Source organism: Electrona antarctica, assembly GCF_951216825.1.
Source record: "Electrona antarctica genome assembly, contig: scaffold_56, whole genome shotgun sequence".
Classification (NCBI taxonomy): domain Eukaryota; kingdom Metazoa; phylum Chordata; class Actinopteri; order Myctophiformes; family Myctophidae; genus Electrona; species Electrona antarctica.
This window is the reverse complement of record NW_027638622.1, coordinates 642808-656158: the sequence shown is the minus strand read 5'-3', so window position 1 is coordinate 656158 and position 13351 is coordinate 642808. Positions and strand designations below refer to the sequence as shown.

The 13351-nt window shown below is 48.4% G+C and overlaps 1 protein-coding gene across 1 annotated transcript in view; it reads right to left on the bottom strand.

The window, feature by feature from the left end:
- Positions 1–13351, bottom strand: part of LOC306917906 (transcriptional regulator QRICH1-like) — a 77980-nt gene that overhangs the window by 34730 nt on the left and 29899 nt on the right. Inside the window, exon 9 of the mRNA XM_079530804.1 lies at positions 5652–5885. Coding sequence (XP_079386930.1) covers positions 5652–5885 — 234 coding nt within the window. The remainder of the gene's footprint in view (positions 1–5651; positions 5886–13351) is intronic.

Below are 13351 nucleotides of genomic sequence, written 5' to 3'. Positions count from 1 at the left end.
TGAGTCCCGGGATGCAGGGGTGGTCTTTTAGATGAGTCCCAGGGACATTTGATGAGTCCCACTTCAGCGACGTTTAACCCTTAGAAGATGAAAGACGCCAATTGGCGTCTTCATCAGAATTCCGTAAATGATCAATGACGCCAATTGGCGTCTTCACAGTTTTTGATGAATCTAAACATATTAATATGCTCCGAAGCGCTGTTTAAATTCCTGAGCTTATATTCCAACTACATTACCCAGAAAACCCGTGTCACGTGACACACGTGTACGTGTTGCCATTGGAAGCTGGTCCCACCCCCTGTAAACAGTGGGGGCAGAGGGAATCTTCATAGTTTTCATTGTTTTGCCTGTTTGCCGTCTCGCCCGAGCGATTTTCTAGCAGAAAAAGTTTAAAGCAGTACTATTTATTTGAGCGAGTTTTGTGGTAGTAGTATTGATCCATACGCGTCCCAGTCGCCTTCTCCAGGCGGAGTAGCCCTGGTCCAGTGCTTACAGCGAGACTCGCTGCTCCCTCCCTCCTTTTTTCATTGTCTCCCCATCGTCGTCCGATGAGCTATACCGGGAAACCATTGAAGAAGACGATCAACCCGGAATGTTTTGAGGTAATCTTATTGTAGAAAATGCCCTTCTATAGTGATCAGAAATCATAAGATGATCGCTACAAATAGATGCTTGGATAATTACTACTACTAGTCAGATCATGACGCCAGAATGACTCACCACGATGGCCCCCAGCCATTAGCCAGCACCGAAGGTGCTGGCTAATGGTGTTGGTCGGTGCATTGGTGCTGGCTAAGGGCTGGAGGGGGGGGTTGGTGTCGATCGGTTGGTTTGTGCAGTACAAATGTATCGTAGCAGGCATGCACGCATGGCAGTACAAGTATTTTATATTGTAGCGTGCCTTATAGGCGATCTGATCTTTAGAGTAATGTTCGCTCCTTTTATTTACTGTCTACAAAGACGGAGAACAAACATGCATCGTTTACTGAAGCAACGCGTGGTTATGATGACGTTGCTACAAGGATCGGAGGGGGGACGGGGAGTGAAGCTAACAGTAGCGTATTATATAAGATCTGTATGACGTTTCATTGACGTCTATGCTTGCATGATAATTGCATTCATTGTATATTGTATACAATCATGATTGTACATTGTTTAGTGTGTCTCCGTGTGATGATGATGATGACGATGATGTCAGATAGCCTACGTCCCCCCCCCCCCCAACTGGCTATTGGCCGGGCTGACTACAGCTAAATGTTTATTTTTATATATTTAGAACTGGCATCGGAGGAGGAGGATGATGATGATGATGATGATGATGATGAAGACGAAGAGTCAAGACTGCGATGGAGTTCTCCGACACTGAACCGGATGCATTCATTCATTTCAGTTGTTGTTTTTTTTTAAATTTAGCCTACACACACACACACCGTCAAGAACAACTGGAATGCAGTGGTTTGGGGACACTGGGGAGTTTGGGGACAACTGTTTTGTATGTAGGCCTATTTATTTTCTGTAATATTTATTATAATTGTATTATGTTAGTAGTCATAAAAAATAAAAGACAAGCTTTTACAATGAGTTAGACCTGTCATGGCTATTTTGTTCACTAGTCTGAGGTTTATGGTTTGACTAAGCGAGTTTCAACTGTGATTTACTCTGTAACGGTAGATGGTAAGAACCCAATTTTTTTGTTATAATACAGTATACATTCAAGTCTATATTTTGATACATATCATGGGCACAAAGTCATATCAAAACAATGTCCTTGGATGAGTTTTTTATCAAAACTGTTTCTTCACAACAGGTTTTTGAGATACATGCATGAATAGACACGGTACTGGTAAGACTATGTAAACATGGTATATATCAAAATGTGCGTTAGAATGTCTAATTTTACCCCAAAAAAGAATTGAGTTTATATGATGTTCCATTTCAGAGCTAGGGGGACTTTTAGCTGGATAGGTCAGATTGATCATGACTGACCATGCTATTTATAGATGGCAAAATATCTACAGTGGTACATGTGAGAAACTTTTTATTTTATTTTAATTGAACTAGACAACTCACCCTTTAAAATGAGATATTGCATGGCTATGTACGCCCAGCAGAAAAAAAGTTATTTAGAAAATAAAACTTCAACCGGTCATAACTTTTTTTGTTGTCCTAGAAACACTACCCAGTGTAAATGCAGGCTCTTTTAAATGGCTTCCAACACCACAACTAAACATTTTATCAACTCAGTTCATTTTTTTCCTGGAAGCAGACAAGCCAAGCTTTCTCTGAAGGTCTTTCGTTGTCACACATTCACAACAGAGAATTTTCAATAAATCATTCAAAAACGCCATTCTGCCATAGAGAAGTCTAAAAACTATATAGAAATCCATGAATATCTCAAAGAGTTAAGAGTCATATTTTGCCATTTTTTACAAATTGCAGCATTTAACTCCCATTTCATCTTATATGGTTATAATGTGGTTATGTAGAAAACGAAGAAGAAATTATTATTATAACTAAAGCTAGCAAAATAAATTAGAATTAAAACAAAATGCTCTACATTCATACTACATACATATTTCATATGATTTTGGCTATATGAAATCTATAATAATTCTGCCAGTTTTAACTGTTAATAATGTTGTTTTTATGACACATTACACAATACATACAAAATAAAAATGAATGCTACAAAACTAACCTGGAGATTAAGTAGAAGCAGTCATGGAGGATGTAGGCTGTGCACAGCAGCACACATCATCATCATTAGCAGATGATGTTAGATTTAGAAAATAGGGTTGCTAATATGTTTTGTTGCCCTGCAGTTGGCTTTGGCACTTCTTTTTTGGGGGGGTGGGGGGGGCATGTTAATGTGTGGTGGCACCGGTCCACAACGCACAACATACAACAGTGTCGGCGTTTGTTACAGTACACAATGTGTGTTTCCCATTCAATCGGGTCTACTCTGTTTGTCATGCTCAAAAATGTTCGCCTGTCTTTCTGTCGGAGGCAGCGCCGTGTAGATGAGAGAGTTGCGACAACCCCGTTCACTGTTTATTCACGGAGCTTCATGAGTCACTGAACGGTATGTTGTCGTCACTCTCTCTCTCTAAACGGCTCTGGTCTCCAGGCTGCGCTCCGCTCAGCGCTCGTCTCTGAGCAAGATGGCGGCGCCCGTCAGACTGTGTTGTTGTTAACTTACAAACTAGTGGTTCTACAACGAGTCCTACGTGGATTTTATCGTGTATAACGTAGGATGAGGTCGCATGCGGCCATGCAAAATGATAGTGTCCGTAGATTATTTGTTTAACCGCATTTTTTTTCCGCGATTTTTTTCCCCACGTGGATTATTATTACTGTACGCTGAGTACAGTAGTGCATCCCGTGGACGCAGAGGTTTTTTTGAAGTGCGGCCCAAAACTATAAAGTGCGTTTTGGGACGCAAAACGCACCATATTTACATCACTGCCTACAGATACTAAACTCCTTCACCTGAGGTAAGGTCTCATTCCCTACAGATACTAAACTCCTTCTCCTGGGGTAATGTCTCATTCCCTACAGATACTAAACTCCTTCTCCTGGGGTAATGCCTCATTCTACAGATACTAAACTCCTTCTCCTGGGGTAATGTCTCATTCTACAGATACTAAACTCCTTCACCTGTGGGGTAATGCCTCATTCTACAGATACTAAACTCCTTCACTTGGGGTAATGTCTCATTCTACAGATACTAAACTCCTTCACCTGGAGTAAGGTCTCATTCCCTACAGATACTAAACTCCTTCACCTGGGGTAATGCCTCATTCCCTACAGATACTAAACTCCTTCACCAGGGGTAATGCCTCATTCCCTACAGATACTAAACTCCTTCACCTGGGGTAATGTCTCATTCTACAGATACTAAACTCCTTCACCTGGGGTAATGCCTCATTCTACAGATACTAAACTCCTTCACCAGGGGTAATGTCTCATTCTACAGATACTAAACTCCTTCACCAGGGGTAATGTCTCATTCTACAGATACTAAACTCCTTCACTTGGGGTAATGTCTCATTCTACAGATACTAAACTCCTTCACCTGGGGTAATGCCTCATTCCCTACAGATACTAAACTCCTTCACCTGGGGTAATGCCTCATTCCCTACAGATACTAAACTCCTTCACCTGGGGTAATGTCTCATTCTACAGATACTAAACTCCTTCACCAGGGGTAATGTCTCATTCTACAGATACTAAACTCCTTCACCAGGGGTAATGTCTCATTCCCTACAGATACTAAACTCCTTCACCAGGGGTAATGTCTCATTCTACAGATACTAAACTCCTTCACCTGGGGTAATGTCTCATTCCCTACAGATACTAAACTCCTTCACCTGGGGTAATGTCTCATTCTACAGATACTAAACTCCTTCACCTGGGGTAATGCCTCATTCTACAGATACTAAACTCCTTCACCTGGGGTAATGTCTCATTCTACAGATACTAAACTCCTTCACCTGGAGTAATGTCTCATTCCCTACAGATACTAAACTCCTTCACCTGGGGTAATGCCTCATTCCCTACAGATACTAAACTCCTTCACCTGGAGTAATGTCTCATTCCCTACAGATACTAAACTCCTTCACCTGGGGTAATGTCTCATTCCCTACAGATACTAAACTCCTTCACCTGGAGTAATGTCTCATTCCCTACAGATACTAAACTCCTTCACCTGGGGTAATGTCTCATTCCCTACAGATACTAAACTCCTTCACCTGGGGTAATGCCTCATTCCCTACAGATACTAAACTCCTTCACCTGGGGTAATGTCTCATTCCCTACAGATACTAAACTCCTTCACCAGGGGTAATGTCTCATTCTACAGATACTAAACTCCTTCTCCTGGGGTAATGTCTCATTCTACAGATACTAAACTCCTTCACCTGGGGTAATGTCTCATTCCCTACAGATACTAAACTCCTTCACCTGGGGTAATGTCTCATTCCCTACAGATACTAAACTCCTTCACCAGGGGTAATGTCTCATTCCCTACAGATACTAAACTCCTTCACCTGGAGTAATGTCTCATTCCCTACAGATACTAAACTCCTTCACCTGGGGTAATGCCTCATTCTACAGATACTAAACTCCTTCACCAGGGGTAATGTCTCATTCTACAGATACTAAACTCCTTCTCCTGGGGTAATGTCTCATTCTACAGATACTAAACTCCTTCACCTGGGGTAATGCCTCATTCTACAGATACTAAACTCCTTCACCTGGGGTAATGCCTCATTCTACAGATACTAAACTCCTTCTCCTGGGGTAATGTCTCATTCCCTACAGATACTAAACTCCTTCACCTGGGGTAATGTCTCATTCCCTACAGATACTAAACTCCTTCACCAGGGGTAATGTCTCATTCCCTACAGATACTAAACTCCTTCTCCTGGGGTAATGCCTCATTCTACAGATACTAAACTCCTTCTCCTGGGGTAATGCCTCATTCCCTACAGATACTAAACTCCTTCACCTGGGGTAATGTCTCATTCCCTACAGATACTAAACTCCTTCACCTGGGGTAATGCCTCATTCTACAGATACTAAACTCCTTCACCTGGGGTAATGCCTCATTCTACAGATACTAAACTCCTTCACCTGGGGTAAGGTCTCACCTGTACCTGTTGGCTGTCCTGTGTGTGCAACACCTGCTGCTGGGGGTCCCAGATGAGGGGGTGCGTGGCGTTGGGGTAGATGTGGATCTGGTTTCCGTTCATCAGCTGTGCTCCGTGGAAGGTGGAGAGGGTGTGGACCACCTCGTCTCCTGAGGTGATGGAGGAGACCGCCTGGGCCGTCTGGCTCATCTTCAGGGTGTGTTTGTCGTGACTCTGCACAGCGCCGTACGCCTCCTGGAGGGAGACCAAGGGTTAGGGTTAGACTGTGTTTGTCGTGACTCTGCACAGCGCCGTACGCCTCCTGGAGGGAGACCAAGGGTTAGGGTTAGACTGTGTTTGTCGTGACTTATATAGTATAGTATTTATCAGACCTGGGTTAAGGTTTTACTTTACCTTCTACAATGGTTAGGGTTAGGGCTAACCCTAACCCTAACCCTAACCCTTTACCTTCTACAATGGTTAGGGTTAGGGCTAACCCTAACCCTACGCCTCCTGGAGGAGACCAAGGGTTAGACTTCAGACCTGGGTTAGACTTTACCTTCTACAATGTAGTATTTATCAGACCTGGGTTAGACTTTACTTTACCTTCTACAATGTAGTATTTATCAGACCTGGGTTAGACTTTACCTTCTACAATGTAGTATTTATCAGACCTGGGTTAGACTTTACTTTACCTTCTACAATGTAGTATTTATCAGACCTGGGTTAGACTTTACTTTACCTTCTACAATGTAGTATTTATCAGACCTGGGTTAGACTTTACTTTACCTTCTACAATGTAGGCATTTAGTAGACGCTCTTAACCCATTTAGACCTGACGTCAAAATAAATAAAAAGTCTTCTGAAAGAATATATATTCAAAGATTTGTGCCGCATTTTCAAGATTTTTCAAAAATAGCAGACCTAAAAGCTCATAGCGCGCCACCGAGTGGCGCGCTATGAGCTTGTAGATCTGCTATTTTTCAATAGCTAAAGTATAACATAATGTTTAGTTAAAACACCAAAAGGGGTTCCCACCCAGAATGGGTTAATCTATTTAGACCTGAGACCAGATTCTAAATCATGACAGTCTTCAGAAAAAACTATGTTTCTATATCAGTGGTTCTCAAAATATGTTTCATGTCACGGACCCCAAACATTATGTAATTGGCCGCCGACTCCCATCGGAAAATATGTTGTTCCAGGGACCCCTCAAAGGTTTGAGTTAAAAACGTTCGCTGTGAAAGAATATATATTCAAAGATGTGCACACATTTTCACGATTTTTCAAAAATAGCAGATTTACAAGCTCGTGGCGCGGCACTCGGTGAGTCGGTGCCACGCTATGATGGTGATGTGTGGGTCAGGGTTACCTGGGGTATGGTGATGTGTGGTGTGGTGTGGTGTAGTGGTGCGGTGTGGGGTAGTGGTGTGGTGTGGTGTAGTTGTGTGGTGTGGTGTAGTTGTGTGGTGTGGTGTAGTGGTGCGGTGTGGTGTAGTTGTGTGGTGTGGTGTAGTTGTGCGGTGTGGTGTGGTGTAGTGGTGCGTTGTGGTGTAGTTGTGTGGTGTGGTGTAGTGGTGTGGTGTGGTGTAGTGGTGCGTTGTGGTGTAGTTGTGCGGTGTGGTGTAGTGGTGTGGTGTAGTGGTGCGGTGTGGTGTAGTGGTGTAGTGTAGTGGTGCGGTGTGGTGTAGTGGTGCGGTGTGGTGTAGTGGTGTAGTGTAGTGGTGCGGTGTGGTGTAGTGGTGCGGTGTGGTGTAGTTGTGTGGTGTGGTGTAGTGGTGCGGTGTGGTGTAGTGGTGTGGTGTGGTGTAGTGGTGTGGTGTAGTGTAGTGGTGCGTTGTGGTGTAGTTGTGCGGTGTGGTGTAGTTGTGCGGTGTGGTGTGGTGTAGTGGTGCGTTGTGGTGTAGTGGTGCGGTGTGGTGTGGTGTAGTGGTGCGGTGTGGTGTAGTGGTGCGTTGTGGTGTAGTTGTGCGGTGTGGTGTAGTTGTGCGGTGTGGTGTAGTGGTGTGGTGTGGTGTAGTGGTGCGGTGTGGTGTGGTGTAGTGGTGCGGTGTGGTGTAGTTGTGCGGTGTGGTGTAGTGGTGTGGTGTGGTGTAGTGGTGCGGTGTGGTGTGGTGTAGTGGTGCGTTGTGGTGTAGTTGTGCGGTGTGGTGTAGTGGTGTGGTGTGGTGTAGTGGTGCGGTGTGGTGTGGTGTAGTGGTGCGTTGTGGTGTAGTTGTGCGGTGTGGTGTAGTTGTGCGGTGTGGTGTAGTGGTGTGGTGTGGTGTAGTGGTGCGGTGTGGTGTGGTGTAGTGGTGCGGTGTGGTGTAGTTGTGCGGTGTGGTGTGGTGTAGTGGTGCGTTGTGGTGTAGTTGTGCGGTGTGGTGTAGTGGTGTGGTGTGGTGTAGTGGTGTGGTGTGGTGTAGTGGTGAGGTGTGGTGTGGTGTAGTGGTGCGTTGTGGTGTAGTTGTGCGGTGTGGTGTAGTGGTGCGGTGTGGTGTAGTTGTGCGGTGTGGTGTAGTGGTGTGGTGTGGTGTAGTGGTGTGGTGTGGTGTAGTGTGGTGTAGTGGTGTGGTGTGGTGTAGTGTGGTGTAGTGGTGTGGTGTGGTGTAGTGGTGTGGTGTGGTGTAGTTGTGCGGTGTGGTGTAGTGGTGTGGTGTGGTGTAGTTGTGCGGTGTGGTGTAGTGGTGTGGTGTAGTGGTGCGGTGTGGTGTGGTGGTGTGGTGTGGTGTAGTGGTGTGGTGTAGTGGTGTGGTGTAGTGGTGTGGTGTAGTGGTGTGGTGTAGTGGTGTGGTGTAGTGGTGTGGTGTGGTGTAGTGGTGTGGTGTAGTGGTGTGGTGTGGTGTAGTTGTGCGGTGTGGTGTAGTTGTGCGGTGTGGTGTAGTGGTGTGGTGTGGTGTAGTGGTGTGGTGTGGTGTAGTGGTGCGGTGTGGTGTAGTGGTGTGGTGTGGTGTAGTGGTGTGGTGTGGTGTAGTTGTGCGGTGTGGTGTAGTTGTGCGGTGTGGTGTAGTTGTGCGGTGTGGTGTAGTGGTGTGGTGGTGTAGTGTAGTGTAGTGGTGTGGTGTGGTGTAGTGGTGTAGTGGTGTAGTGTAGTGTAGTGGTGTGGTGTGGTGTAGTGGTGTAGTGGTGTAGTGTAGTGTAGTGGTGTGGTGTGGTGTAGTTGTGCGGTGTGGTGTAGTTGTGCGGTGTGGTGTAGTTGTGCGGTGTGGTGTGGTGTAGTGGTGTAGGGTAGTGGTGTGGTGTAGTGGTGTGGTGTGGTGTAGTGGTGTAGTGGTGTGGTGTGGTGTGGTGTAGTGGTGTAGTGGTGTAGTGTAGTGTAGTGGTGTGGTGTGGTGTAGTTGTGCGGTGTGGTGTAGTTGTGCGGTGTGGTGTAGTTGTGCGGTGTGGTGTGGTGTAGTGGTGTAGGGTAGTGGTGTGGTGTGGTGTAGTGGTGTAGGGTAGTGGTGTGGTGTAGTTGTGCGGTGTGGTGTAGTTGTGCGGTGTGGTGTAGTTGTGCGGTGTGGTGTGGTGTAGTGGTGTGGTGTAGTGGTGTGGTGTGGTGTAGTGGTGTGGTGTGGTGTAGTGGTGTGGTGTGGTGTAGTTGTGCGGTGTGGTGTAGTTGTGCGGTGTGGTGTAGTTGTGCGGTGTGGTGTGGTGTAGTGGTGTGGTGTAGTGGTGTGGTGTGGTGTAGTGGTGTAGGGTAGTGGTGTGGTGTAGTTGTGCGGTGTGGTGTAGTGGTGTGGTGTGGTGTAGTTGTGCGGTGTGGTGTAGTGGTGTGGTGTGGTGTAGTTGTGCGGTGTGGTGTAGTGGTGTGGTGTAGTTGTGCGGTGTGGTGTAGTGGTGTGGTGTAGTGGTGTGGTGTGGTGTAGTTGTGCGGTGTGGTGTAGTTGTGCGGTGTGGTGTAGTTGTGCGGTGTGGTGTGGTGTAGTGGTGTGGTGTGGTGTGGTGTAGTTGTGCGGTGTGGTGTAGTGGTGTGGTGTGGTGTAGTGGTGTGGTGTGGTGTAGTTGTGCGGTGTGGTGTAGTTGTGCGGTGTGGTGTAGTTGTGCGGTGTGGTGTAGTTGTGCGGTGTGGTGTGGTGTAGTGGTGTGGTGTGGTGTAGTTGTGCGGTGTGGTGTGGTGTAGTGGTGTGGTGTGGTGTAGTTGTGCGGTGTGGTGTAGTGGTGTGGTGTGGTGTAGTGGTGTGGTGTGGTGTAGTTGTGCGGTGTGGTGTAGTTGTGCGGTGTGGTGTAGTTGTGCGGTGTGGTGTGGTGTAGTGGTGTGGTGTGGTGTAGTGGTGTAGGGTAGTGGTGTGGTGTAGTTGTGCGGTGTGGTGTGGTGTAGTTGTGCGGTGTGGTGTGGTGTAGTGGTGTGGTGTGGTGTAGTTGTGCGGTGTGGTGTAGTGGTGTGGTGTGGTGTAGTGGTGTGGTGTGGTGTAGTTGTGCGGTGTGGTGTAGTTGTGCGGTGTGGTGTAGTTGTGCGGTGTGGTGTGGTGTAGTGGTGTGGTGTAGTGGTGTGGTGTGGTGTAGTGGTGTAGGGTAGTGGTGTGGTGTAGTTGTGCGGTGTGGTGTAGTGGTGTGGTGTGGTGTAGTTGTGCGGTGTGGTGTAGTGGTGTGGTGTGGTGTAGTTGTGCGGTGTGGTGTAGTGGTGTGGTGTGGTGTAGTTGTGCGGTGTGGTGTGGTGTAGTGGTGTGGTGTAGTTGTGCGGTGTGGTGTAGTTGTGCGGTGTGGTGTAGTTGTGCGGTGTGGTGTGGTGTAGTGGTGTGGTGTAGTTGTGCGGTGTGGTGTAGTTGTGCGGTGTGGTGTGGTGTAGTGGTGTGGTGTAGTTGTGCGGTGTGGTGTAGTGGTGTGGTGTGGTGTAGTTGTGCGGTGTGGTGTGGTGTAGTGGTGTGGTGTAGTTGTGCGGTGTGGTGTGGTGTAGTGGTGTGGTGTGGTGTAGTTGTGTGGTGTAGTTGTGCGGTGTGGTGTGGTGTAGTGGTGTGGTGTAGTTGTGCGGTGTGGTGTGGTGTAGTGGTGTGGTGTAGTTGTGCGGTGTGGTGTGGTGTAGTGGTGTGGTGTAGTTGTGCGGTGTGGTGTGGTGTAGTGGTGTGGTGTAGTTGTGCGGTGTGGTGTAGTGGTGTGGTGTGGTGTGGTGTAGTGGTGTGGTGTAGTTGTGCGGTGTGGTGTAGTGGTGTAGTGTAGTGTAGTGGTGTAGTGTAGTGTAGTGGTGTGGTGTAGTGGTGTGGTGTGGTGTAGTTGTGCGGTGTGGTGTAGTGGTGCGGTGTGGTGTAGTTGTGTGGTGTGGTGTAGTGGTGTGGTGTGGTGTAGTGGTGCGGTGTGGTGTAGTTGTGCGGTGTGGTGTAGTGGTGTAGTGTAGTGTAGTGGTGTAGTGTAGTGTAGTGGTGTGGTGTAGTGTAGTGGTGTGGTGTGGTGTAGTTGTGCGGTGTGGTGTAGTTGTGCGGTGTGGTGTGGTGTAGTGGTGTGGTGTAGTTGTGCGGTGTGGTGTAGTGGTGTAGTGTAGTGTAGTGGTGTAGTGTAGTGTAGTGGTGTGGTGTAGTGTAGTGGTGTGGTGTGGTGTAGTTGTGCGGTGTGGTGTAGTGGTGCGGTGTGGTGTAGTTGTGTGGTGTGGTGTAGTGGTGTGGTGTGGTGTAGTGGTGCGGTGTGGTGTAGTTGTGCGGTGTGGTGTAGTGGTGCGGTGTGGTGTAGTGGTGTGGTGTAGTTGTGCGGTGTGGTGTAGTTGTGCGGTGTGGTGTAGTTGTGCGGTGTGGTGTAGTGGTGTGGTGTGGTGTAGTTGTGCGGTGTGGTGTGGTGTAGTTGTGCGGTGTGGTGTAGTTGTGCGGTGTGGTGTGGTGTAGTTGTGCGTTGTGGTGTAGTTGTGCGGTGTGGTGTAGTGGTGTAGTGTAGTGTAGTGGTGTGGTGTGGTGTAGTGGTGCGGTGTGGTGTAGTGGTGTGGTGTAGTTGTGCGGTGTGGTGTAGTTGTGCGGTGTGGTGTAGTTGTGCGGTGTGGTGTAGTGGTGTAGTGTAGTGTAGTGGTGTGGTGTGGTGTAGTTGTGCGGTGTGGTGTAGTGGTGTGGTGTAGTTGTGCGGTGTGGTGTAGTTGTGCGGTGTGGTGTAGTTGTGCGGTGTGGTGTGGTGTAGTTGTGCGGTGTGGTGTAGTTGTGCGGTGTGGTGTAGTGGTGTGGTGTGGTGTAGTGGTGCGGTGTGGTGTAGTTGTGCGGTGTGGTGTGGTGTAGTTGTGCGGTGTGGTGTAGTTGTGCGGTGTGGTGTAGTGGTGTGGTGTAGTTGTGCGGTGTGGTGTAGTTGTGCGGTGTGGTGTAGTGGTGTGGTGTGGTGTAGTTGTGCGGTGTGGTGTAGTTGTGCGGTGTGGTGTAGTGGTGTAGTGTAGTGTAGTGGTGTAGTGGTGTGGTGTGGTGTAGTGTGTGGTGTGGTGTGGTGTAGTGGTGTGGTGTGGTGTAGTGGTGCGGTGTGGTGTAGTTGTGCGGTGTGGTGTGGTGTAGTGGTGTGGTGTAGTTGTGCGGTGTGGTGTGGTGTAGTGGTGTGGTGTAGTTGTGCGGTGTGGTGTGGTGTAGTGGTGTGGTGTAGTTGTGCGGTGTGGTTGGTGTAGTGGTGTGGTGTAGTTGTGCGGTGTGGTGTGGTGTAGTGGTGTGGTGTAGTTGTGCGGTGTGGTGTGGTGTAGTGGTGTGGTGTAGTTGTGCGGTGTGGTGTGGTGTAGTGGTGTGGTGTAGTTGTGCGGTGTGGTGTGGTTGTAGTGGTGTGGTGTAGTTGTGCGGTGTGGTGTGGTGTAGTGGTGTGGTGTAGTTGTGCGGTGTGGTGTAGTGGTGTAGTGTAGTGTAGTGGTGTAGTGTAGTGTAGTGGTGTGGTGTAGTGTAGTGGTGTGGTGTGGTGTAGTTGTGCGGTGTGGTGTAGTGGTGCGGTGTGGTGTAGTTGTGTGGTGTGGTGTAGTGGTGTGGTGTGGTGTAGTGGTGCGGTGTGGTGTAGTTGTGCGGTGTGGTGTAGTGGTGTAGTGTAGTGTAGTGGTGTAGTGTAGTGTAGTGGTGTGGTGTAGTGTAGTGTGGTGTGGTGTAGTTGTGCGGTGTGGTGTAGTTGTGCGGTGTGGTGTGGTGTAGAGGTGTGGTGTAGTTGTGCGGTGTGGTGTAGTGGTGTAGTGTAGTGTAGTGGTGTAGTGTGTGTAGTGGTGTGGTGTAGTGTGTGGTGTAGTTGTGCGGTGTGGTGTAGTGGTGCGGTGTGGTGTAGTTGTGTGGTGTGGTGTAGTGGTGTGGTGTGGTGTAGTGGTGCGGTGTGGTGTAGTTGTGCGGTGTGGTGTAGTGGTGCGGTGTGGTGTAGTGGTGTGGTGTGGTGTAGTTGTGCGGTGTGGTGTAGTTGTGCGGTGTGGTGTAGTTGTGCGGTGTGGTGTAGTGGTGTGGTGTGGTGTAGTTGTGCGGTGTGGTGTGGTGTAGTTGTGCGGTGTGGTGTAGTTGTGCGGTGTGGTGGTGTAGTTGTGCGGTGTGGTGTAGTTGTGCGGTGTGGTGTAGTGGTGGTGTGGTGTAGTGGTGTGGTGTGGTGTAGTGGTGCGGTGTGGTGTAGTTGTGCGGTGTGGTGTAGTGGTGTGGTGTAGTTGTGCGGTGTGGTGTAGTTGTGCGGTGTGGTGTAGTTGTGCGGTGTGTGGTGTAGTTGTGCGGTGTGGTGTAGTGGTGCGGTGTGGTGTAGTTGTGCGGTGTGGTGTAGTTGTGCGGTGTGGTGTAGTTGTGCGGTGTGGTGTGGTGTAGTTGTGCGGTGTGGTGTAGTGGTGCGGTGTGGTGTAGTTGTGCGGTGTGGTGTAGTTGTGCGGT